This window comes from Andrographis paniculata, unplaced genomic scaffold (genome assembly GCF_009805555.1).
Source record: "Andrographis paniculata isolate CXL003 unplaced genomic scaffold, ASM980555v1 Contig45END, whole genome shotgun sequence".
NCBI lineage: Eukaryota > Viridiplantae > Streptophyta > Magnoliopsida > Lamiales > Acanthaceae > Andrographis > Andrographis paniculata.
In genome coordinates this window covers 988,316-1,010,897 of record NW_026137579.1, presented here as the reverse complement: position 1 = coordinate 1,010,897, position 22,582 = coordinate 988,316, and the positions used below count along the sequence as shown (strand labels likewise).

Genomic DNA, 22,582 nt, shown 5'->3' with positions numbered 1-22,582 from the left:
AGTCATGGTTCAAATCCTTACACTTTCAAATATTGCGAATTCTCACGTTATATAAATAAATAAACAAATTACAGAACAAATCCATAGTTCACCGTATGAAAGCCATATTTTCGAATTTACATACGTTGTCACACATCGATCCTTACAGCACCAATAATGATGCCAGTTCCGTGACCACACCAATAATGTCTCCCCCACAGCACACCACGTGCGTTCTAATTTTACCGTTGCGAATTCCTAAATCGCCCGCCGCGCGCATCCAACGTATACTTTCCATGCATGCTCGAAATGTCCACGTCGTCTCCGTGTCCGAATGGCCAACCCAACGTGACCAATGTGCTCGATATATCCTTGCCTTCGATATTACTCATTTTCTTTCTCTATAAATATCGATGGTTCTTGGAACGATCAAGTCCATCCATAATCAATCATTACATATTCTAAGTCATAATGGCAGCCGCCGCTATTGGAGTCGCTTCCTCCGCTACCTTCAAGCTCGTCCCATTGTCGCCAGCTCGCCTTTCCCATTCGTCGAATTTATCAAACCTTCGATTCTTCGTTGCTCCCGCTTCGGATGCCTCCTTTGCGATTGCGTGGAAAAGGACTACCCGGAACGTGGCTCGGGTCTCAGTCTCGGCCTCGGCCTCGGCCTCGCTCGGCCTTACTGAACCGAACCCACTCCAACCGCTAAAGGTTAGTAGTTAATAAAAAATTATCTACATCTCAATCCATACAATTTTATCAATTTTCTGTACAAGAGTTCATCTGTTCCCTGAACTTTCTTTTTCAGATTTCATTGGCTGCCAAAGACATCGATTTGGCTAAATGGGCAGGCGACATTCTTGCTGTGGGCGTCACTGTGAAGGACTCCGAAAAAGACGACAATTCCGATTTCAAAAATCCAATCTTGCAGGAGCTGGATCAGCTCTTAGGTGGATTGCTTCGCCAAGTTACGTCCGAGGAGGACTTCACCGGAAAAGTCGGACAGACCGTCGTCGTCAAGACATTAGGCCTCGCCAAACGTATTGTTCTGATCGGGCTCGGGCCAGCTGTGTTGGGCCCTGCCGATTACCAGAGTCTCGGGAAGTCCGTAGCTGCAGCTGCCAAGTCTGCGCAGGCACAGAGTGCCGGCATCGCCCTTGCCTCGCTGGAAACCATCCCGGCTGAGCTGGGCCCGGCCCGTGCAGCCTCAGCAATAGCTCTCGGTATTTATGTTATGATCATCTCACCTAAAAGTTTAAACTTATATAAATATACATCACCTAATTACATATTATATGAATCCGACAGGAGCTATATTGGGGACATTTGAGGATAACCATTACAAGTTGGAATGGAAGGATCCTACTCTAGCGTCCGTGGACATCATCGGACTTGGCACCGGGCCGGAGATGGATGACAGTCTAGCATATGCAGACAGTCTTAGTTCGGGTGTCATGTTTGGACAACAGCTCGTAAACGCTCCCCCTAACGTACTCACCCCTGGTTTGTACACCGTTTCTTTTGTCTTTCTGTCGCTTATAATCTTATCTTCGCTGCGCGAACTTGGTTCAATAGATTTATTCTTATGTTGTCGATCTTAGGAGAACTTGCTGCGCAAGCAAAATCGCTCGAAAAGGAGGGAAGCTTTATAAAAGCAACAATATTGAATGCAGAGGAATGCGCGGCGCTAGGAATGGGAGCTTATTTAGGCGTTACGGCAGCATCGGAGCTGCCTCCGCATTTCATTCATTTAACCTTCGACAGGCCTAGTAGAGAAACTAAAGTTCATTTGGCCTTGGTTGGAAAGGGTTTGACATTCGACAGGTTTGTGTCGATGATCAAAAATGTCTTGTTATTACACACATCGAATAATGGCTCTGTTTCACCGAAATAACGTATGTAATGTGATCCAGCGGCGGCTACAACCTCAAGCTATCTGGCTCCGGCATTGAGAACATGAAAAATGATATGGGAGGCGCGGCAGCCATACTTGGCGCTGCGAAAGCTATCTCCGAACTCCAGCCTAGTGGAGTCGTGGTTGGTGTCTTGATCCCTTTTCATTCGCTGTTTTTTTGAGCTTTTGGTAAGGAAAACTTGAGAATCGTCAATGTTTCTGCAGGTTCACTTTATCATTGCATCGTGTGAAAACATGATCAGTGGAAAGGGTATGAGACCGGGCGACATTGTAACTGCTTCAAACGGGAAGAGGATTGAGGTAATCTCTCGTCGTAAAAGTTGTTATTTGTTTTCAACACACGACATGATAATATTGGCGATGGCGCGCTATTTCTGTTTTGATTTAGGTGAACAACACCGATGCCGAGGGAAGGCTCACACTGGCTGATGCTTTGGACTACGCTTGTAAGCTAGGCGTAGAGAAGGTAGGCTAAGGTTTACCTTAACATATGTATTTATTTATTCATTTGCTAGCTTTGACATTGCATCGAGCTCTTGTTCATTGCCGTGCAGATTGTCGATCTTGCCACACTCACAGGGGCATGTATCACAGCTCTAGGACCTTCCGTTGCTGGTAGGATTTCTATATTGTACATAAAAATTTAAGCAATTAAGGATACATATCATTTATTTATTTATACATACAGGCGTTTTCTCACCTAGTGATGCGGCTGCCGGAGCGGTAATGTCGGCGGCAGAGGCGAGCGGGGAAAAGGTTTGGAGGCTGCCGATGGAGGAGAGTTATTGGGAGTCGATGACGTCGGGAACCGTGGCTGATATGTTGAATACCGGGCCGAGCCAGGGTGGAGCCATCACAGCAGCTCTCTTCTTGAAGCAGGTAATATCATCATCATCGTCATCATCCTCGTCGAAAAAGAAATTTGGATAATCAAGATTGTGAATATAATTTGGGCGCTGGCGTGCAGTTTGTCAATGAGAAGGTGGAGTGGGCGCACATTGACATAGCCGGTCCGGTTTGGGACGAAAAGAAGCGAACCGGAACGGGGTTCGGCGTGACTACCATGGTTGAATGGATTCTCTGGAGGGGGGTAGATAGAAGAAGAAGGCCGAATTAAGAAGATGAAGATGAGGATGGAAGAAGAGAATAAGTAAGATGATGCAAATAAGAAATCATTGTCATTGAGAATAAACACAATGTCACAAAATAAATAAATTTCCAATCTCTTATATGATTGGAAGGAATTCCATCCTTATAATTAATAAGCATTCTCGACTATGAATGGTTTGTTTGATTTTTTTTTATTTAATAAAAATTCCACGACCAAACACACTCTACACGATTGTATTGACCAATATTAATATTGGCATAATATTATTTATAGTAATAATTATTACTATTAACTTATCCAACGGTCGAGATTGGCTGTTCACTTCAGTCTTCACTGTCTCCAGTTGGATTTTTACGGTGCTTCCGGTTCCTCCGAACTCGAAAGTACGCACTCACACACTATATATATATATATACATATCTGTGGCTGCGTGCTCGGATCTGGTCTACAGATCTTCAATTCGGAGTCGACCGTCTTTCGTGATTGTTGACTGTGAACAGTACGGATGGAGTCGTACGGGAGAAATTCGCCCGCGATTCGGTTGGGGGTATGCCTTATGCTCGTCTTCTTCATCGGCGTCGCTCACTCTTTCTATTTGCCTGGCGTAGCTCCCAAGGATTTCGACAAGGTATCATTAATTTCAAGGGTTTTTGTAGGTCAGTTGGGCCATGCTAATAATCCTACGGGTCTTTTTTTGAATTAGGGTTTGTTCTATTTTTAGGTCTTTTACAGAACGCCAATAGAAATGTTAAGACTGAACATGATTACTTTGTATTGGTTTCTATATTATATACATGTTGATGATATGCGAAGTTGTTTGTGGAACTAGAAATAAAATTTAGAGAGAACGCTCTTCTTTCATATTTGTTCATGCAGAGGCGCCAGTATCACATAGCTAATTCTTGGCGGTACCAAAAGAATTGAATGTAATAGTTGTCTGTTTAATACTCAACATGCTGATACCATGTATCAGTTCTTGAAAGTGCATATAGACCATTATGAAATACCATTTCATTCTAAGGAAGTTTCTGATAGAGATCGATCTTTTGTTTTGTAGTTTTAATTTTGAATTTTCTCGTAGATTGTTCTTTTACCAGATTTACCTATGATTTTTGTGGAGTACTCAGCTTAATGGTGAATGGCTAAAACTTGAAGCTTGAATATTAAAGGCTAAATTTTGTATGCAATGAACTCTTAACTTTTCTGGGTTAATTTTGTTTATCTGACTTTTTTTAAAAATATATATATATTATTATTATTATATATTTCAATGTTGTTACTCTTTAGTAATCATCTATATCATCTCTCTGTCTTTTCAAGACTAAAACAAGATATCCACAATTACTCTTATTTCAGGGACATTCTATTAAATGTTGTATATGCAATTATGCATTCATATTATATTAGTAATAGAGAAATCAGCTATTCATCTGTGTGCCCATAATTGATACAATTAATTCAAACTGCATTGTGCCCCCCAACCTTCACCTAGCAAAACCAAATATCATGTGGATGCTTAGATGAAGCTTTACATCGATCATGGGGTACCATTCCTATATCAAGAATAATATGGGTATTGTGTTATTGATGCAGGGTGATCCGCTCAAGGTGAAAGTGAACAAGCTGACATCAGTTAAAACTCAACTTCCGTACTCCTACTATACACTTCCTTACTGTAAACCCAAGACTATTGTTGACAGTGCTGAGAATCTTGGGGAAGTTCTTCGTGGTGATCGCATTGAGAACTCTCCTTATGAGGTACTTTTTTATTTTTTGGTGCAGTTTTTCTTTTTACTTATATCTACTTATTTATTTGTCTATATCTATTTTCATTTGATTTGTTCATTCGACAACATTTTAGCTTTCCTTGTGATTGTTAAATAGTATCATATTCCAGAGGATTTTTCTCATTAGAGTTATATTATGCTATGCAGTTTAATATGCGACAACCCCAGATGTGTAATATTGTTTGCAATATTACACTTACCTCTAAGGAAGCCAAAGAATTCAAAGAGAAGATTGAAGATGCATATAGAGTGAATATGTACACCAAAATTTTCAGTAAATTTACACTTACTAATGGATTTCAGACATTCTAATCTCTGACTGGTTTAACAGGATTTTGGATAATCTCCCTCTGGTCATGCCTTATAAAAGACGTGACATGGATGCTGTGGCTTATCAGCATGGTTTTGATGTTGGGTTCAAAGGACAGTACGCTGGTGTAAGATTCAGATTGCTCTACTGTTGGAATGTCATCTTGCAAATAACAAGATAAAACTGAATTTGTTTCTGTTCTTTCATGAATTGCTTGGTTTTTTTATAGAAACCTGAGGAGAAGTACTTTATCAACAATCACCTGACATTCATTGTGAAATATCATAAGGATCAAGAAGCAGATACTGCTAGAATTGTCGGGTTTGAAGTGAAACCATACAGGTATGTGATATTAATGGTTTGTATTTGTTCCCACATCATGTGTTGATTTGGAACTGATTATTGCTTTATATTCAGTGTTAAGCATGAGTATGATGGTAAATGGAATGATAAGTCACGCTTAACATCATGCGACCCTCATGCTAAGCGTACTGTGACGAGCTCCGACTCCCCCCAGGAAGTTGACGATAAGATGGAAATTATCTTCACATATGATGTGGAGTTTCATGTAATGCTTCCCAAGTTCTTGTGGTTTGGTATTTATGCTTTCTCAAGTAGGATTATCGTCAGTTCACACCGATTGCTCTGTTGTTCACTTTGCAGGATAGTGAAGTAAAGTGGGCATCTAGATGGGATACTTATCTTTACATGGCTGACGATCAAATCCATTGGTTCTCAATTGTCAATTCTTTGATGATTGTTCTTTTCCTCTCTGGAATGGTGGCGATGATAATGTTGAGGACTCTTTACCGAGACATTTCCAAGTACAACCAATTGGAGACACAAGAAGAAGCTCAGGAAGAAACCGGGTGGAAATTAGTTCATGGAGATGTTTTCCGGCCTCCACAGAAATCAGATTTGCTTTGCGTTTCCATCGGAACTGGTGTTCAGTGTTTCGGAATGGTACTGGTTACTATGATCTTTGCTGCCCTTGGTTTCTTGTCCCCTTCAAATCGTGGAGGACTAATGACAGCTATGCTTGTGCTGTGGGTATTTATGGGCCTATTTGCTGGATACACCACGGCTCGGTTCTACAAGATGTTCAAAGGAACAGAATGGAAGAAAATTACCCTTCAGACAGCTTTTATGTTCCCTGGAATTGTCTTTGCCATTTTCTTCGTTTTGAACGCCCTGATATGGGGTGAGGAATCATCAGGAGCTGTGCCATTTGGGACCATGTTCGCGTTAGTCCTCTTGTGGTTTGGGATTTCAGTTCCGCTCGTTTTTGTAGGCAGCTATGTGGGGTTTAGGAGGCCGGTCATAGAGGATCCGGTAAAGACCAATAAAATCCCGAGACAGATACCTGAGCAGACCTGGTACATGAATCCCATCTTCTCCATCTTAATTGGCGGCATACTCCCCTTCGGAGCAGTGTTCATTGAACTGTTCTTCATCTTGACATCGATATGGTTGCATCAGTTCTACTACATATTTGGCTTCCTTTTCCTCGTGTTCATCATCCTGATCGTGACATGCGCAGAGATCTCCGTAGTCCTTTGCTACTTCCAGCTTTGCAGTGAGGACTACTTGTGGTGGTGGAGATCATATCTGACCTCAGGCTCGTCGGCACTGTACCTTTTCCTCTACGCAGCTTTCTACTTCTTCACAAAGCTGAGTATCACGAAATTGGTGTCGGGTATTCTCTACTTTGGGTATATGCTGATCGTTTCTTTCGCTTTCTTCGTGCTGACCGGTGCAATTGGGTTTTTCGCCTGTTTCTGGTTCACAAGGCTTATCTACTCATCTGTTAAGATTGACTAGGATATCGACAACAGCTACCGAGGCCCAAGTACACTTACAGGTTCCGAAGGAAGCATATGGTACCACCCTAGTAGTTTGCCTAGCTCTTTAATTTCTTTTGGTCTAAGTGTGAATTAATTCCTTGATAATATATACTTGTTTGGGAATCTCTCATGAATTTTACTCATGGGTTGAAAGAATCTTTGTAACTTAATTAGCAGTTTTTAGTTGAACGCAGTGTATGTTAGCCAAATTTTGATGATTTCTCTACACCTTTTTTATGGCTCGAAAGCTCTTCTGTAAGTCTCTCTAACCAAATACATATATATATATATATATATATACATAATCTGCTGAAAAAACCTCATATTTTGGAAGACAGAAAAAGATGGACATGAGAGATAACTGGTTGGGAACAATCCACATTTATTGGCAAAGTAGTGTGAGATCACAGACAGGAAGAAAGTGCAGCAGTAGCACACAAGAACACATGTCCCAAAGATAGTTTCAGATACGAACAGCAAACAAGTTCACTTCACATAAAAGACAGACATTGTAGACCAGGTTTAGCTCATTTGAGTAGAGTCTTGACAATGGACTTGACATTTAGCTTCTTCAAGTCGGTGTATGACTGCCCGCATCCAACAAACATCACGGGCGCCCCAGAAATGTAGACCATGGATAGTGCAGCCCCAACCTGAGCCAACAAAGTATCGTGATAGCAAATTTGAATGGAAGGGTTTTGAATCTTACCTATCAAAGCATTGATCTTCGATCTTGAGTTGTAGTTTAAGTTATATTTGAGATGGAAATATTTTTTTCATGTTGATTTCTCTCAAATGCTAATGGAGCATGACAAAGTGGAAATTAGATCTCAATATGGATACCTACCTTGTCATCAATGGTGTCAAACTTAGTCAGAAGGATCCCGTCAATCAATCGCGGATTGGGAGAGGGTGAGAGATCGCCCAATTTCTGCAAATATTGAAGAAGGTAAATAAATGCTACAAAGAATTAAAGTATTATCTGAAGTTATGAAGGTAAAGAAATTTAACAGACCTGGTTGAACTTTGACAATTGATCGACAGCATCATTCCCCACAAGCGCCTCGCCAACAAACAAAACAAGGTCGGGATTGTTGACATAGATAAGTTTTGACAGAGCTCGCATTAAAGGTTCATTATCCTGAAAAGTGAAAATTGACAAATATCAATTAAACCATAATTTCATAATATCTTGGAGATTATCAGCTGACAGTTTGATGTTCACATAGGTGTAAACATTATATATATATATATACATGTGTGTGTGTATACCTGCATTCTTCCAGCTGTATCAACTAGAACAACATCAGAACCATTTCGACTAGCCTCCTGAATAGCTTCTTTTGCCACAATGGCAGGATCTTTCTCATAGCCTTTCTCAAATATCGGGATCTGATTGCATAATTGAACATGTAAGTAATTGCAACCTCAGCTTGGTCGATCATAACCAAATTACAAGTTAGATAGAAAGGTCTACCTGGAGCCTACGTGCATGAGTACGCAGCTGCTCAACAGCACCCGATCTGAATGTATCACAAGCAGCCATCATGACTTTGACATCATGCTGCAGAAGCCAGTAAGCAACCTACAGAACAAAACAGCAGAAAATTGTAAGAACATCTTTCACTTTCTACATAATGTTTCTATAACGATTCTAATCAATACTGACTTTAGCAAGATTGGTCGATTTCCCAACTCCATTAACTCCAACAAAGACCACAACATAAGGTTTGCCTTGCTCCTTCGCAGCATGAACATCCCTCAGAATGTCAATGGAGCGTCTAGGAGTTAATATGCGAACAAGGGCATCTTCCATGGCAGCCTAGAAGAATTAAAATGGTCGATTTAAGCACCAAATAAGCAAAAGAAAAGAAGGGAATATATATATATGTATGTATGATAAACAAAATTCCCAATTTCTCTATGCGCTTAGGTTAATGAAGGTCAGCTATGCTTGCTCACCTGAACTGTTGAAGAAATTCTTGTAAAAGAGGCCAGCCTTTTTCCCTCGAGACTCACAGCTACCGATTCACAAAGTTTCTCAGCTATCTCCTCTGCCTGTTCAGAAAATCATTGCAAAGTGAGAGATCACAGAGAACAAACATAGTAGAACTTAGATATAGCCATAAATATGCTATTAAACTCCATATGGGACAATAAAATTGTTCAAAAGCTAAGAGAATACACTAATTTGCAAGAAAGTAACATACCACATTCTTAGTCATAAGCCTGTCCTTTAGAGCTTTGAGTGCTGGTTCTAGGTCAGATTTCTCCAAATTCGCTTTCCCGGCGATGCTGAACCAATAATAACCAGGTTAGAAAGGATTTCCGTGTTCACTATTACATTGGCATGGTAACAAGTTCCAACCAATTGGTAATTAATGTTACAGTGACAAGAATCAAGAAAAACACCACAACAAAGAAGAAAAAATTATAAGAACTCACAAAATAAATCAGCAAACACTGATATATTGACATACATGTATATTTTTATATATATATATATATCTGTATGACAGATTCCTTCAACGTCTTAATAAAATGATTCTGATCCTGCCAACATGCAGTTGCACAAAAAGTTATTATGGCCGTAAATACACAGTTTTTTATCATAAATTCTGCATAAAAGGAATTTGAAACGAACGACCCATGTGAAATTATTACAAGTTTGCAAGAGGGAAACTGTTTCTTCAGTTGGAACAAAGAAGATCAAGAAAACTAAATGGTGAGTATGATAAATCAAGAAAATCAGATAGTTCTTAGGTATCTACAATCGGCATGGATAACTCATGGGAAGTAGGAAAATAGCTTCTGTTTGTGCATAAAAAAGGAAAGAAAAATATACCTCTGGAACATAGATGAGAACCAGCCTTTCTTCTTTGTATCAGCCTTATTGTCCTTACCCGATTCATCTTCTTCAGATTCACTATCACTACTGATTATCTCCTCTTTGTCCATCATACTCTCCCCTTGATCTGCTGCAACAACTGATATGTTTTCTTCCCCATTCTCACTCACAGAATCAGTAAAATCCAACTTTGCCTCCTTTGGTGAATCATCCCAAACACGGTTCTTTTTAGTTACCTTTTTCTTCGGTTCCTCTTTGGGAACCTTGTTAGCAACAGGTGCAGTTTTTTTTCCACCTTTGGACCTAAGCTTCAGCTTATTTACATCAAAAGCGTTAGCATTGGAGGTTCCATTCTCTTTATTGTTATGATCTATCTTCGAGGGAACTTCCTCACTCTTACCATAATTATTGTTTTCATTTTTTTTAGGGTATCCTTTGAGATTCCCATCATCTCCACTGTCATTTCCAGATTTTCCTCCACTCTTTTTTTTATTCCCTCCATCCGCACTGCTGTTCTGCACCTGTCCTTGCTTCCTACCAAGGTTACTATTATTCAAAGGCTTGCTGATCTGTTTCGATTTCTTCATTTCCTCAGCACGAGCCTCGGCCTCTTTCTTAAGCTGTTGAAATATGTCATCAAAGTCGTTGTATGCAGTTCTTTTGGGATCATAAATGCTGGAGAACTCTTGCTTAACCATAGAAAGTAAATCATCCACATACAACAGATGGAGAATTCGCTGATACACAGCAACAAAGACAAGCCCAAGTTCATTGTGAAATGTCCACTTGAGAGTGTATGAAGCACCCGGAGCATCATAGTTATATGAAGCATCGCCTGACCTTTCCTCCAAAAGGCAGGACCTGATAAGAGTATCAATGGGTGAACCTCTAAGAGCATTTCCGAGCTCCTTGCAAGTCCAGAGGATTAAACCTCCTCTTGTAAATATCAGTAATTGCTCCAACATATTCAGAGGATGAAAATCCTGTGAATGGAGATTGTCAAAACAGACATACTGTAAAAAAAAAAAAAAAACTTCTGAATGGTTTTTGGGAACTTCTAATATGATGGTTCCGGTTAGCCATATACTTCGATGGCAATAACATAACAAGAGTTATAGGAAAAGATATCAATCAATAATGATTAAAAATCCAATTGTTTGTGTGAAAAGAGACAGTAAAACGCATAAGAAGCTACAGCAAGAAAAAGGCTAACTCATATCACGAATTCAATATAAATTTCTGGATATTTCCACAATTTCACAAACACCAGAGTGCTTAGATCATGAGGAGAACGTCCCTATTTTAAAAAGTAACCGATCATTTGTTAATTCATTTAGTTAAATAGTCACAACTGCAGAAAGATAAAATTTTCCCTAAGCATTTATATTAAATCATTCAAATGTCTGTAAAAATAGAAGATTTACCGCCTCCACATAGAAGCTTTGGCAATGGAACTGAATACTCAGATCAAAATTTACTATAACTTGCACCATGCATTCCAAAATTACAGAAACACCAAACTACCAGACAACAGGAGGTGAATGAACTGATTCAATAAATGCACCTAACCAACCATCAATTATTTTTGTTTAAGTTATTACATCAGAGAGATTTTTCATACCCCGACCGAAAATTCCTAGAAACCATGTAGTTATAGCATGTTGAACATGGACCCGAATCAATACCAAACAACCAGCATATATTCTTCCGAATACATTCATTAAGATCTCTCCTCTGCAAGCAAAATTCGCTTTGACAAGTCCCTAAAATTTTCATGCTTGGTTGCATACATAACTTAGCCTAGTTCAAATTCAAATATATAAATCCCTTGATCATCAGATGCATCAAAAGGGCGAGGGCGAAATTATCAAGGGCGATCTCGGGCACATGAAACCAGAACTTGATCGATGACCTTAAATTACATTTTTTCTTCTGAAATCACCGAAGATTCAACAAGATCTGTAAACCCTAATCGATTAATTTACAACATCAATAGCAAATATAAAGGGAAAACGCATAATTCAGCATAGGTCACATATAAATCCCTAAATCCCAAACAGATCGAGATCGATATCGATTACGGGGACAGAAAGAAACCCAGGTCGCAATATATCAAAGAAAAGAAAAGTAGAAACCACAGATCCCAAATAAGAAATCTTGCTAATCTAGATAGAGCAAATTCATTACCTGAATTATTCCACCCCTGTAATGAGGCGAATTTCAAGAAACCCCTTCAGAGTCAAAAACGCGAAAAAGGGAAAATTAAGAAAGATCGAACTAGGCGTTTGATATATATATAGAGAGAGGGTGGGGGCGGGGGGAGAGAAATCGATATTGGAATCTGACTAGGATTTGCCGGTCGGCCGAACTTGGTGTGCGGTCCAAGCGCGTCCACTCCGGACAGCACCAATTGGACTCTGTGCATCTGCTGTTTTACTTCTATAGTTCTATTACAATTTCATTCGTGTAAAAATAACTTATTTAATTTAACATAAATGTTAATGTAATATATATTTGTGTAATTTAAAACTACATTAATAAATATAATTATAGATCAAGATTAAAATGATTAAATAGTTTAACTAAAAAAAAATTATAAATTATAAATTTTTAAAGTATTATTATATTTTTAAATTTAAAAAAAAAAAGACAAATAATAAAGTGAATGTTCAAACTTGATTTATTTCTATATTTCTATTCAATACGCTCACAAATCCATCATTACACTACCGTCAATCTTGTAGCGGACAATAATTCTTACTCAAGTAATCCAAAGCTTAGCTTATGATCCTAAAAGGTATGTGAAGGTAAAAAAAAAAAGAAATTTTATAATACAAACATTAAGCAACATCTTATTTAGAACAATAAAATTAAACTTCCAACCACCGGTAGTATAAAGCCATAATCAATGCACTCCATATACGCCACTTTTTTGGGATGAAGTTGCTTGCAACCTATATGCTTCAAACCTTCGTTACTAATTTTTATTTCCTTATATAATGAAAGAAAGAAGAAACAAATCAGAAGAGATTCGATAAAAATTAGAAGATAAGAGAAACACACTAGTTAAAGATGATATGCATTCAAATATATATATATATATATATTCTGATTTTCCATTTAATCTACCTTCATTCTTTTGACAAAATCACAACCTAATCTCATTGAATAAAAGAAAGGCTTCCATTATTTGTATATATCATCTTCAATGCACCAATTTTTAACATCATTTTGAAAATGGACAAGTCTAATTGGATAATAGTTTTGATGATCATCCTAGTATTTACTAGTAAGCTTTATATCCAAATTGTGTAATTTTTGAGCGCAAACAAGTTCCTTTTTTAAGTAAAAAAATGCATTTCATCAATAGTAGATCGAATATTTCGGTTTTTTACTTTTCCTTGTGAATCGATTAATTTATGCACAAGCAGAAATATCAAAGTGGTGTTTTTATTGATTTTTGAATTTTGAAACACGAGTGCAGGTGAATTGATGATTCGATCGGAAGCGAAAAAGTGCTTCAACAAGAAGCCGGCGTTTCCGTGGTTTATACAGTACTAAGAAGCAAAAAATGCGTTGCAATGGTGCTTGCATAGACGGGGGCTATAAACTCGGGGGTACATGCAAACATTGGGTTTGTATTTGTGCAAGACGATGCGATTATCCACCTCCTATTCCTGGCGGTGGTGGTGGCCGTGGAGGTCGTGATATCCCCATCAATGGTGTGATACCGGGGGCTATGGAAAATGATGAATGGTGATGAGAAAATTTTTTTCATATAAAATGTGATGATGTAATAAGGATTCTTATGAATAAAGATTTGATTGCTAAAAAGTAGAATCCATCAAATGCTTTCATAAGAGATTGAAATGATCAATTCCTAATGTTAATAATTTTTTGGATACACTTTTGTATCTTACATTTACATCTAGAGAAGAAATGTCATGTACAACTTAAAACCCTTTCCAAGAATTCAATCAACATTTCAAATCATAATATCAATTTTGTCAATGATCTATATATATTTACATCTTTTAAACATGAACAATTCATTAATGGGATCAGGTGAATAGCCATCAATGTATATAATTCTATATAATATGGATCCAAGAAACGGTGCTGATATGTTTGTTAGTGTGTGCAATATACAGTGAGTTCTCATAGTTTGTGTTCCGCTCTCTTATCATGTTCTATGGTTTAATTTAATGTCGGGAGATAGATAAACCGATTCAAAACACAGATATTTTTACGAGGTTTGTTGAAGCATGAAATCATTTTTTACAAATTCCATCATGCTTTGCTTGCCACGTTTCTGCTGTGCTATGGCTGACCTTTAATTCAAGCATGGGATCAAAGGGGGATCTAAGCAAAAATTCTAGTATTATACAATAACAATATTTTTATCCTCCCTTTCCATTGCTACCAACCCACAAATCAATAATACTGTTAAAATTTGCTTAAAAGACTGGTAAGTGGTAATCATCTATTTCTGTAAGAGAAATTGTTGTGAATCTTGTGATATTGTAAAAAACACATTCAAATGAGAGCAAAGTCTGCTCAGGCCAATAATTGATGACAAAATGTACCAAATCAAAAACACATACGAGGACAAAGCATGGATGAAAGGTTCTTTTATTCAATCCCATCCGACAACCCTTTTGTCATCTTTTTTGTCCCATGGTTACATAATAGTTGTTGAAAGTGGTTTCAGTGGAGAAGAAAACCCTTTCATTTCGGTCCCAAACTCAAGCAGCTATTGAGTAAAGACAATCTAGCTTTGAATAGTATAAACTAGGCAAATGGCAGAGAGGTTTCATGGCTTATTTATGTTTTAGGATAAAGGCAGTAGTCGTGTTTATTACACCATGTGCAGTTTCTGCATCTGTAAGGATCCCAATAAAGACTACTTTTTTAAATTCCTACCTTCCAATGTTTCTCTTCAAAATGGCCACGCAACGAAGTGAGACCAAAAAGGGCCAAAGAATTGCTCAAGAATCACAAATCCACTATTAACAGTTCGAAACTAACTAAATATTCATAATTTATCAATCAAGATTAGAAGAAACTTGAAGGGGGTGGGTCAGAAATCAGTCCTCTTTAACTCACATGTTGATATATTCTTAGGTAGGTTTGAAGAAGAGAGTGGTTCAGATTCACGTGAACGATAGATCTACCAAACCCTAGGGCGGGCGGGGTGGAATCTCCAGTCTGTGTGCTGTAACTTTGTGGGATTGCATAGTGATGGTATTAATGGCGGAAGTACCTATTTGTGTCTGGGAGCAGGGAAGTGGTGATGGGTAATTACGAAAATATCCTTGGAAGGGACGTGAATGAAAACTGCCTGCAAATCTGAAAGCTGTGGGGAATAGCATGGCAGGCAAAAACGGGTGGATCTTGACTGGTTCAGAAAAGATTCCCATAGGAAGGAGGAGAGGGGTAGAAGAGTAATTTCGCGTACAGGGGCCACCGCTTGATTGTAGGGAAGGAGGAGGAGAGGCATCGCCATCGAAGCGGTCATCAAGAAAACTATGAAGACTGTATTATTATTAACATTTAACATTGCCAACAGCTGCAAGGCACGTCAGGAAACACCTTCCTTTCTCTCTCCTCCCCCTCTCTCTCTTGCCTTTTCAGCATCATCAATCTCAACCCTAAAACCCTGAAATGGGAAAGGCCACCCACCTGTCTCTGCAATGGCCCAGCTGGACCAAAATTTATGTCGAAGAAAAACAAACCCAAAGAACACAAAGGCGAGAAAGGAAGAGCTGTGAGGAGGGAGGGATGGATAGATGGATGGAATTGAGTGTCATCCAAATTGCCCCATTACCCAATCAATTTACACTCAGACACCAAAGACACGGAAAGGGCAGAAATTGGTTGCCACAAATGCCCTTCTGCAAATCCCCATCTTCATCATCAACCTTGCTGTCTTTCCCAACAATATGTTTTTATCTGTGCCCGAATTATGTGGGCTTTTTCGGCCTTGCCTTGGTCAGATTTTTATTCTTTTTTCCACACAAGAAACAGGAACGAAAGCAAAGGAAGAACCTTCCCACCTCTCCCACCCTCATCTATCCATCTATCTCTCCTCTCCTCTCTATTTGTCCTATCTATCTCCTTTCTTACTCTACGTATGCGCCTGCGCCCTTTCCTTATTGCTTGTCCGCCTCCATTCACATTAGTCTTTAATCACCAAATCCCTATTCCATTTTTTCCTCCACACCTAGCCAAACCATTTCTCTCACACAATTTTCTTGATCCCCTTCAAGATCCATTCCCTTCTTTTATCCAGAGAAGCGTTTTGTCTGTGATCTGATGACGAGGAAGAAGACGAGTAAAGGGGTGGTCTTGAAATCGCAGTTTCCTTATGGGGGTGTTGGGTATGAAGAAGCCGGGGCGAGACATAAGCGCGAGACCCTTGTGCAGGACTACGAAGAACTGCAAAAGGTTCTTTCTTTTTTAATTTGCTCGGATGGGATGGGGTTGATCTGTTTGTTGCAGGCATTTGATCTTTTCAGACTCTTGGCTTTGGATATATTATCAAGTGCTTTTGGCTGGTGTCCATTAGTTTTTGTGATCTGTTCTGATTTTAGCTATTGGTTGATTTATTGACTAGATGATGTTTTCATAAATTTTCTTGAAAATTTCGCCCAATTTTGGTCTTTTGGTCAAGTATTCTGTGAGTGCATAATTTTATCATAATTAATCCATTTCAGCTCTGCTCTTACGTTGATTTCATGTTATTAGATCTTATCTGCCTTTGTGGCTTATTATGTTTCTATGGCTTCATTTTTCATGGGTAATCTATCAGTTCCCTTTATTACGAAGCCAAGTAATCCCTAATCTTTTTGAGAATATTTGATTGGATGTTCTTTACTATTGAATGTCGTTGAAAAAATAACGGGCTTCAATTTATCATAGTTGATCTTATGTTGCTATTGTTTGTGTGCAAGAAGTGTTCATATTAAGATTATTACACTGCTTCATTGCTGAATAAATGCATACTAATATCTTTGAAAATAATTTTGGATTCTACTGTCTTGTAGGAAGTTAATGCTATGAGAAGTAAATTGGAGGTAGCTAAGCAGAAGAGGCGTATACTCGATGCTGAAGTTCGGTAAGCATAGATCATCGACCTTATAATTTCCGTAATTTTCTACATTTCCAAAGTATTTTCAACTTTTTGTTTCTATCATTGAAATTATTTTCAAGTAATGATGTGCAAGTTAAATGGATCTGAAATGGTTTAATAGTAGTAATTGTACTGTAACTATTGTTTCTCTGGTATTATCTGCAGATTTCTACGAAGGAAGTACAAATCCTTTGTAAAAACAAAAGATATGAATCTGTCACAAGAATGTGTGGTATCGATGCCAACTTCGCTTAAGCAACTCAAGAACACGAAGGAACTGATTTCTGGCGGGAAAGAGGCAAAACGGCGTAGGTTATTACCTCCACTTCCAGATGCGCGGCCAAAGAAGAAGCAACCTATTGGTAAACAAGTTGCCATGTTGAGTCCATCCCCGGCGACTGTCTTGGCTCAAATATCGTCTGATGGAAAAGAAAGTGTTGGATATGGCTTCGATTTGATTTCAGGTTCCAGCCACAGAGGACAGATGCATATCAATAGCGAAGCTTTTGTCCCAATCATTAACCCGGCTATACTAGACAAGGACAGATCACTAGCACTTGCTGGAAATGGCGCAGCCGTAAGCTATTCGGTTGGTGATTTTGATTTGAGCCAGTATAATAATCCGAGTGGGCTAGCAGCTTCTATCCGTAATCATCGAGCAACATTTGACTTGAATGAAATCTCGGTGAGTACTTGTGTTTACCAAGAATAGCTTTTTGTCAGCATTGAAAATATTTGCTAAGATGCCCATTGTCTGTACAGACAGGGGACGAGGATGTCCAGAACAACATGTTCGAGGAATCAAAGAAAAGTCTAACAAGAGGCTTAAACATAAACAATGACGAGCAGCAGCAAAACGATCTAAAGTTTTCAATGTGCCGAAACCCCGGGGAAGGATCTGCTCGTGTGGGGAGTAAACGGAAGATCTCTTGGCAGGACCCGGTGGCTTTACGAGTTTGAAGCTGGGAAAAGATCGACCATAAGGACGTAGGCATAGCAGGCAGTGGAACAGATGATTGAATGCCTTTCCACATTACTTTCTCAAGATATGCGAGTTTGTGAATTCCATGATGATAACAATTTAGGTGATCATAGATGATGGATGATTTGGTGTTCTTGAAACAGCTGTCCAGTCTAGGATTACTCAAATTCTTAGATTAGATAATACAGTATGTATTTTCTTATACTTTACCCTATTGGGGTGAGTATTCATTCTGCCATGTTTACTGCCTGTGTATAAATTGGTAGAACAATCTAAGATCTTAAATGGATGAAAATGGTTATGTATGTGCAAAGGGTCACAGACATAATAGCAAAGTATCTACCACTAGTTTACACAACCATTAAATTGTCAAGATAGCAATGTTTGCTACCTGTTTAACATATCCAATGGAACAATGTCTATCAGCAACAGTTAAATTGCCTCCCGGGTTTAAATGAAGGAAAAAGAATAAGATTTCCTAGTAAAATAAGCATTTACCTTTGTCTATTTACTAGAGGCCATGTAACCCTGTTGAAAGAAACAGTTAGTTCGTAGTGCCGGCAATCTTGGTTGTATCATCACTCGCCGGAAGATCTTTGGTCTCATTTATAACCATAATCTTGGTGGCTTCGGCGTTGAATGCATCTTCTTTACCCGCACGTTTGGCTGACTTGGACCAGAGTTCGCCAACTTTGTCTGAATCTAAAACCATCTCATTTTCAGCAACAGCTTCCTGATTTATAATCATCTTGGTTGGATAGGATGGACCAACTGCATCATTGTTATTGAACTTGCGCAACTGGGCGAGATGTTTCTTGCCAGCCTCGTGACCATCCATAACTTTCTTGGAGTGGGTCCCAATTTGGCATATTGCACACCAAAACTCATATTTGTCCTTCATAGGATTACTACTCTTCGGCACTGTTTGCACTGATGAAAGATGACTTTCACTTAAATTATCTGGTGAATGATTTTGCTGGAAGACTCCTTGGTCATTTGTTTTCGAGCTTGCCTCCTCAGCTTTTGGAGATGGTAAGGGCTCAGAATTTGATTTCAGTTCATCTATTGTGCCAGGACTGGTAATTTCTTCAACCTTGGACTTCTTGAATTGATTTTTAGCTGCTTTTGCTTTCAATTTAGCCTCCTTTGCCTTATGCTTTTTCCCCTCCAAGTGTTCATTCAGAGCACGCTCACTAGTGGCACTAACTTGGCAGATAGCACAGCTCCACTCTGCTTTAGCTTTCTTCTTTAAAATGGCCTTACTGATATTTTCAGTAGCATCAGCTGCATCAGTAGATGATGCAGCTTTTCTCTTCAGACCAGATATTTTTTCAGGATTTGGCTGCCAACCAGAAGTCATATATATATGTTACCATGTATATATAGCAAACAAAAAAGCTATCAGTACACTCTCATGCCTATTTATTGTATAAAAATCATAACTATAAAGAGTTGCCTCAGAATAAAATAATGATAGAATGAGAATTGGATACTGCAACTGTGTATATTATAAATCTCTCTCCTAAATCTTAAAGATTAAAAGAGAAATTAGCCCACAAATGAAAGACAACACCTAACAAATATTTTATAAAATAAAAAAAGACAAATGCCACCAAGTCAATGGCATATAGGCAATATGTTTTGCATTGCAGTATGCTTCTACAAGATATTTGCATCTGTGATACAATAGAAGACATAAAAACAATATGAGACTTAGGAGTGAAAGTTGAAGATTGGAAAGAAAGTAAAAAGGGGAAGATGATTTTAATGCTAAAAAGCTCCAAGATTATTTGAAATTTTAAAATGTAATAACAAAAAACACCTAAAATTCAGTACCTTTACAACTATAAACACAAGGCATGGACAAATAGAAATTCTTGAATCAATGACAATGATAATATTTTAAGAGAATAATCTTGACTTTCTAGATCCCATTATTGGTTTAGGAGAAAAGGCATATAATGGATTTAAAGGGGAATAAGAACATAGAGTTGAAGGTGACTAACAAGAGCATGATCTTTCTTATATAACCTAGAGCATGAAATAAACACCTAGAGCATGTAAAATAAACACTAAGGTTACAATACACAATAAAGAGAGAACAAGATTGACCTGCAATATAATTTTTTCTTTCTCTTTGGCCCCTTCTGAGACAGTAATAGCCTCGGAAACGTTGAGGTTGGTAGTTATTCTCTGAAAGGGCGGACTCTCGCCGCTAACACTCTCCTTCTCCCTGTCAAAGTTCGGCAAGATATTTCTCTCGTCAAATAACTTGGCCTCAGCCATTAACCCCATACTGGGAAACCTAGCAGGAGCATCAAACCCCATAGATTGAGAGCTAAATGAAAGTCCTGTAATGTCTGGGGAGCTAAATGAAAGTCCAGTAATGCCTGGCCTTAGTGTCAATTCTCTAGGCATTGTCAGATCCCACCGCAATTCAGATTCAATCCTTCTCCTCACAATCCCAGCAATGATCATATCATCTCTAATCCTTGACATTTCCATCTCTCTCCTGACAGCTTGTTGAAATTCTAAAGATTGAGCATAAGGAGAAGTTTGTGGATGTAGTTGAGGGTGAGGGTGAAGTTGAAGGTGAGATGGCTGATGATTATCTTGGAAAGGTATGCTATGGTTCCTTCCTAACTCTGATCCCATCAAGCCGACTGTAACAATCCAAAACCAACAGTATCCAAAACAATTCGTGTTAACAAAGAGACACAAAATCAAACTACACTAAATAAAATTTAAAAAGGTAACAAGGTACTGATGACGATGAAAAAGGAATAGATGTTCATGTTTTCCTCATCGTTTTCATAGCCTTACTTCAAAAAACATTAAAATCTGACGAGAAACATGAGAAATTAGAGGGAAAATAACAATTTAAAAATAACACTCCATGGTCGGTTGATAAGCCATAATTTTCGAAGCTTTTTATCCACAACTCAAATATATATACACACAGATTGATATACAAAGAAGAACTTAAATTAATATGCAGATTAATTTCCCAAACAAAAAACAGCTATTTCATCGTTCATCAACCCGAGTGCCACAGAACACATTCAAAACAAAACATCGCAAACGAGGGCGAGAGAAGTAGAAGATTAAACCGATAAGAAAAACAACCAAACAACCAACCAAACAAACAAAACGAAACAAAAGGTAAAGGAAGTCGTGCGAACTTTGATGGAGTTGCGGGCTGTGATGGGGTGGGTGAGGAATGAGTGCTGGAGCCTGTTGTTGTTGAGTTTCTTGATTCTGCGATCCCATTGTTGTATCAAACCAACGCTATGTCATTGCAGAGGAAGAGGATCATTGTGCGTTTTTAAAGAAAGGAAAAAACAGAGCGTAGGGTTCGATATCGATTGTGGAGAGTGTCTGTGCAGAGACGAGAAAGAAATCAAGATATTAATGTGGAGAGAACTGCCGTACACCGGTACATATAGAGTAAGTGCACGCGCCATGGCCCACGCGCCGCTATGGCTCGTAATTTTAAACTTGGGTTGGGTTGGGTAAGTTTTAAGGAAATTGCTACTCTTAAAATATATTCCGTTCGTACGCCGAATCAGATTTTTCTTTTTTTTTTACTCTCTCTATTGGATTATGTAAATTACATCAATTTAGAATAAGTGTATTAATAAAAATAATTATTTTATAATATAAATAATTATAAATTAATATTAAAATAACTAATTAATTTTATTAAAATTAAAAAAATTAAAATAAAATTAATATGTATAATGATTTTTAAAAAAAGTGACAGGAAGAACAAAGAGGAAATATTATTTTTAACTCGTAAAAAGAATTAAAATTATAATAATGTGAAAAAAATAAAAATAAAAATAAATTATGTGGGACAAAAGAGTATTTTGTCTTTAGACGGGGGATGAATGGAGTATTATTTTATTAAATAATATTATCTAATAATATATGTAAAATATTAGCATCATTTTTTAATAGTTGTACAAATAATAAATATATTCATTATTAGCAAACATAATGTAGTACTACTTCGTGTCAAATTTACTTTATTATTATTATTATTATTATTAAATTTAATTTATTATTATTTACGTCCGATTTTAAGAGATTTTTTTTTATTTGTTATGAATATTAGTTATTATATTAAAACGTATTACAAATTAAAAAAATTTAAAAAATATTTTAATATAAAGATATTTTTAATATTAAATACAATCAATATGGCATCTTAGAGACAGACGGATGAAGTACTAATTTTGTTAAAATCAATTCAATATTTATTTATTACAATACTACTATCATATTATATTATCGTGTTCTCCTTATTAATTATAATTAAACTTTTAAAAATATTTTCAATCGTCATTTTAATTTTACAATGTTATTAATAAAATATTTATTTTTTTGATCTCTTTTGTCTAACCAAATAGATTTTTAGTCGAATCAAATAATCCATAATTTTAAAGAATGATAATCTTATAAAATATTAATTTAAAAAATATGTATATATTTTTATTCAATATTAGAAAAAGGCAAACTTTATAATGTTTTCTAACAACCTTAAGGCTAATGTTGGATTCATATATATATATATATATATATATATATAGAATAATTGATTTCAAGATTGATAGATCCTAGAATGAAGGGCTGCCATTTTTGTGAGGTGTTTTATGATTCATTCATTCG

General features: G+C 37.5%; 5 protein-coding genes across 5 annotated transcripts; 3 read left to right on the top strand and 2 right to left on the bottom strand.

Annotated features, from left to right (window-relative positions):
• Positions 1-414: 414 nt before the first annotated feature.
• On the top strand, positions 415-3,175 carry LOC127251346 (leucine aminopeptidase 1-like). The gene is made up of 10 exons (XM_051275006.1): positions 415-693; positions 791-1,205; positions 1,291-1,485; positions 1,584-1,806; positions 1,896-2,019; positions 2,102-2,197; positions 2,286-2,363; positions 2,452-2,512; positions 2,586-2,776; positions 2,865-3,175. Exons 1-10 carry the CDS (start codon positions 451-453, stop codon positions 3,012-3,014), a joined length of 1,776 nt encoding a protein of 591 aa, XP_051130963.1. The 5' UTR covers positions 415-450; the 3' UTR covers positions 3,015-3,175.
• Positions 3,176-3,323: 148 nt separating this feature from the next.
• On the top strand, positions 3,324-7,072 carry LOC127251343 (transmembrane 9 superfamily member 9-like). The gene is made up of 7 exons (XM_051275004.1): positions 3,324-3,636; positions 4,602-4,766; positions 4,943-5,052; positions 5,127-5,232; positions 5,335-5,447; positions 5,523-5,673; positions 5,769-7,072. Exons 1-7 carry the CDS (start codon positions 3,514-3,516, stop codon positions 6,924-6,926), a joined length of 1,926 nt encoding a protein of 641 aa, XP_051130961.1. The 5' UTR covers positions 3,324-3,513; the 3' UTR covers positions 6,927-7,072.
• A 239-nt stretch (positions 7,073-7,311) lies between these two features.
• Positions 7,312-12,142, bottom strand: LOC127251344 (uncharacterized). The gene is made up of 10 exons (XM_051275005.1): positions 11,985-12,142; positions 9,795-10,780; positions 9,160-9,244; positions 8,912-9,007; positions 8,619-8,771; positions 8,427-8,534; positions 8,222-8,341; positions 7,965-8,090; positions 7,797-7,880; positions 7,312-7,602 (listed from the first exon to the last, which is right to left on the bottom strand). The coding sequence occupies exons 2-10, from the start codon at positions 10,760-10,762 to the stop codon at positions 7,477-7,479; spliced, it is 1,866 nt and encodes a 621-aa protein (XP_051130962.1). The 5' UTR covers positions 10,763-10,780; positions 11,985-12,142; the 3' UTR covers positions 7,312-7,476.
• A 3,093-nt stretch (positions 12,143-15,235) lies between these two features.
• Positions 15,236-18,216, top strand: LOC127251750 (uncharacterized). Its single transcript, XM_051275602.1, has 4 exons — positions 15,236-16,244; positions 16,844-16,914; positions 17,095-17,614; positions 17,692-18,216. The coding sequence occupies exons 1-4, from the start codon at positions 16,113-16,115 to the stop codon at positions 17,887-17,889; spliced, it is 921 nt and encodes a 306-aa protein (XP_051131559.1). The 5' UTR covers positions 15,236-16,112; the 3' UTR covers positions 17,890-18,216.
• Positions 18,217-18,244: 28 nt separating this feature from the next.
• Positions 18,245-21,309, bottom strand: LOC127251749 (uncharacterized). The gene is made up of 3 exons (XM_051275601.1): positions 21,094-21,309; positions 20,024-20,574; positions 18,245-19,253 (listed from the first exon to the last, which is right to left on the bottom strand). The coding sequence occupies exons 1-3, from the start codon at positions 21,179-21,181 to the stop codon at positions 18,456-18,458; spliced, it is 1,437 nt and encodes a 478-aa protein (XP_051131558.1). The 5' UTR covers positions 21,182-21,309; the 3' UTR covers positions 18,245-18,455.
• Positions 21,310-22,582: the final 1,273 nt, after the last annotated feature.

Excerpts from the sequence above, each read along its gene's own strand:
- LOC127251346 (XM_051275006.1), top strand. The coding sequence starts at position 451 with ATGGCAGCCGCCGCTATTGGAGTCGCTTCCTCCGCTACCTTCAAGCTC. Across the intron at positions 2,020-2,101 it reads TCCAGCCTAGTGGAGTCGTG|GTTCACTTTATCATTGCATC; the intron begins GTTGGTGTCTTG and ends ATGTTTCTGCAG. Across the intron at positions 2,364-2,451 it reads GTAAGCTAGGCGTAGAGAAG|ATTGTCGATCTTGCCACACT; the intron begins GTAGGCTAAGGT and ends ATTGCCGTGCAG.
- LOC127251343 (XM_051275004.1), top strand. The coding sequence starts at position 3,514 with ATGGAGTCGTACGGGAGAAATTCGCCCGCGATTCGGTTGGGGGTATGC. Across the intron at positions 3,637-4,601 it reads CTCCCAAGGATTTCGACAAG|GGTGATCCGCTCAAGGTGAA; the intron begins GTATCATTAATT and ends TTATTGATGCAG. Across the intron at positions 5,233-5,334 it reads TCAAAGGACAGTACGCTGGT|AAACCTGAGGAGAAGTACTT; the intron begins GTAAGATTCAGA and ends GTTTTTTTATAG.
- LOC127251344 (XM_051275005.1), bottom strand. The coding sequence starts at position 10,762 with ATGTTGGAGCAATTACTGATATTTACAAGAGGAGGTTTAATCCTCTGG. Across the intron at positions 8,091-8,221 it reads ATACAGCTGGAAGAATGCAG|GATAATGAACCTTTAATGCG; the intron begins GTATACACACAC and ends TTCACTTTTCAG. Across the intron at positions 7,881-7,964 it reads AATTGTCAAAGTTCAACCAG|AAATTGGGCGATCTCTCACC; the intron begins GTCTGTTAAATT and ends CAATATTTGCAG.
- LOC127251749 (XM_051275601.1), bottom strand. The coding sequence starts at position 21,181 with ATGGGATCGCAGAATCAAGAAACTCAACAACAACAGGCTCCAGCACTC. Across the intron at positions 20,575-21,093 it reads CAGCCCGCAACTCCATCAAA|TCGGCTTGATGGGATCAGAG; the intron begins GTTCGCACGACT and ends GGATTGTTACAG. Across the intron at positions 19,254-20,023 it reads AAGAAAAAATTATATTGCAG|CCAAATCCTGAAAAAATATC; the intron begins GTCAATCTTGTT and ends TCTGGTTGGCAG.
- LOC127251750 (XM_051275602.1), top strand. The coding sequence starts at position 16,113 with ATGACGAGGAAGAAGACGAGTAAAGGGGTGGTCTTGAAATCGCAGTTT. Across the intron at positions 16,245-16,843 it reads ACTACGAAGAACTGCAAAAG|GAAGTTAATGCTATGAGAAG; the intron begins GTTCTTTCTTTT and ends ACTGTCTTGTAG. Across the intron at positions 17,615-17,691 it reads TTGACTTGAATGAAATCTCG|ACAGGGGACGAGGATGTCCA; the intron begins GTGAGTACTTGT and ends TTGTCTGTACAG.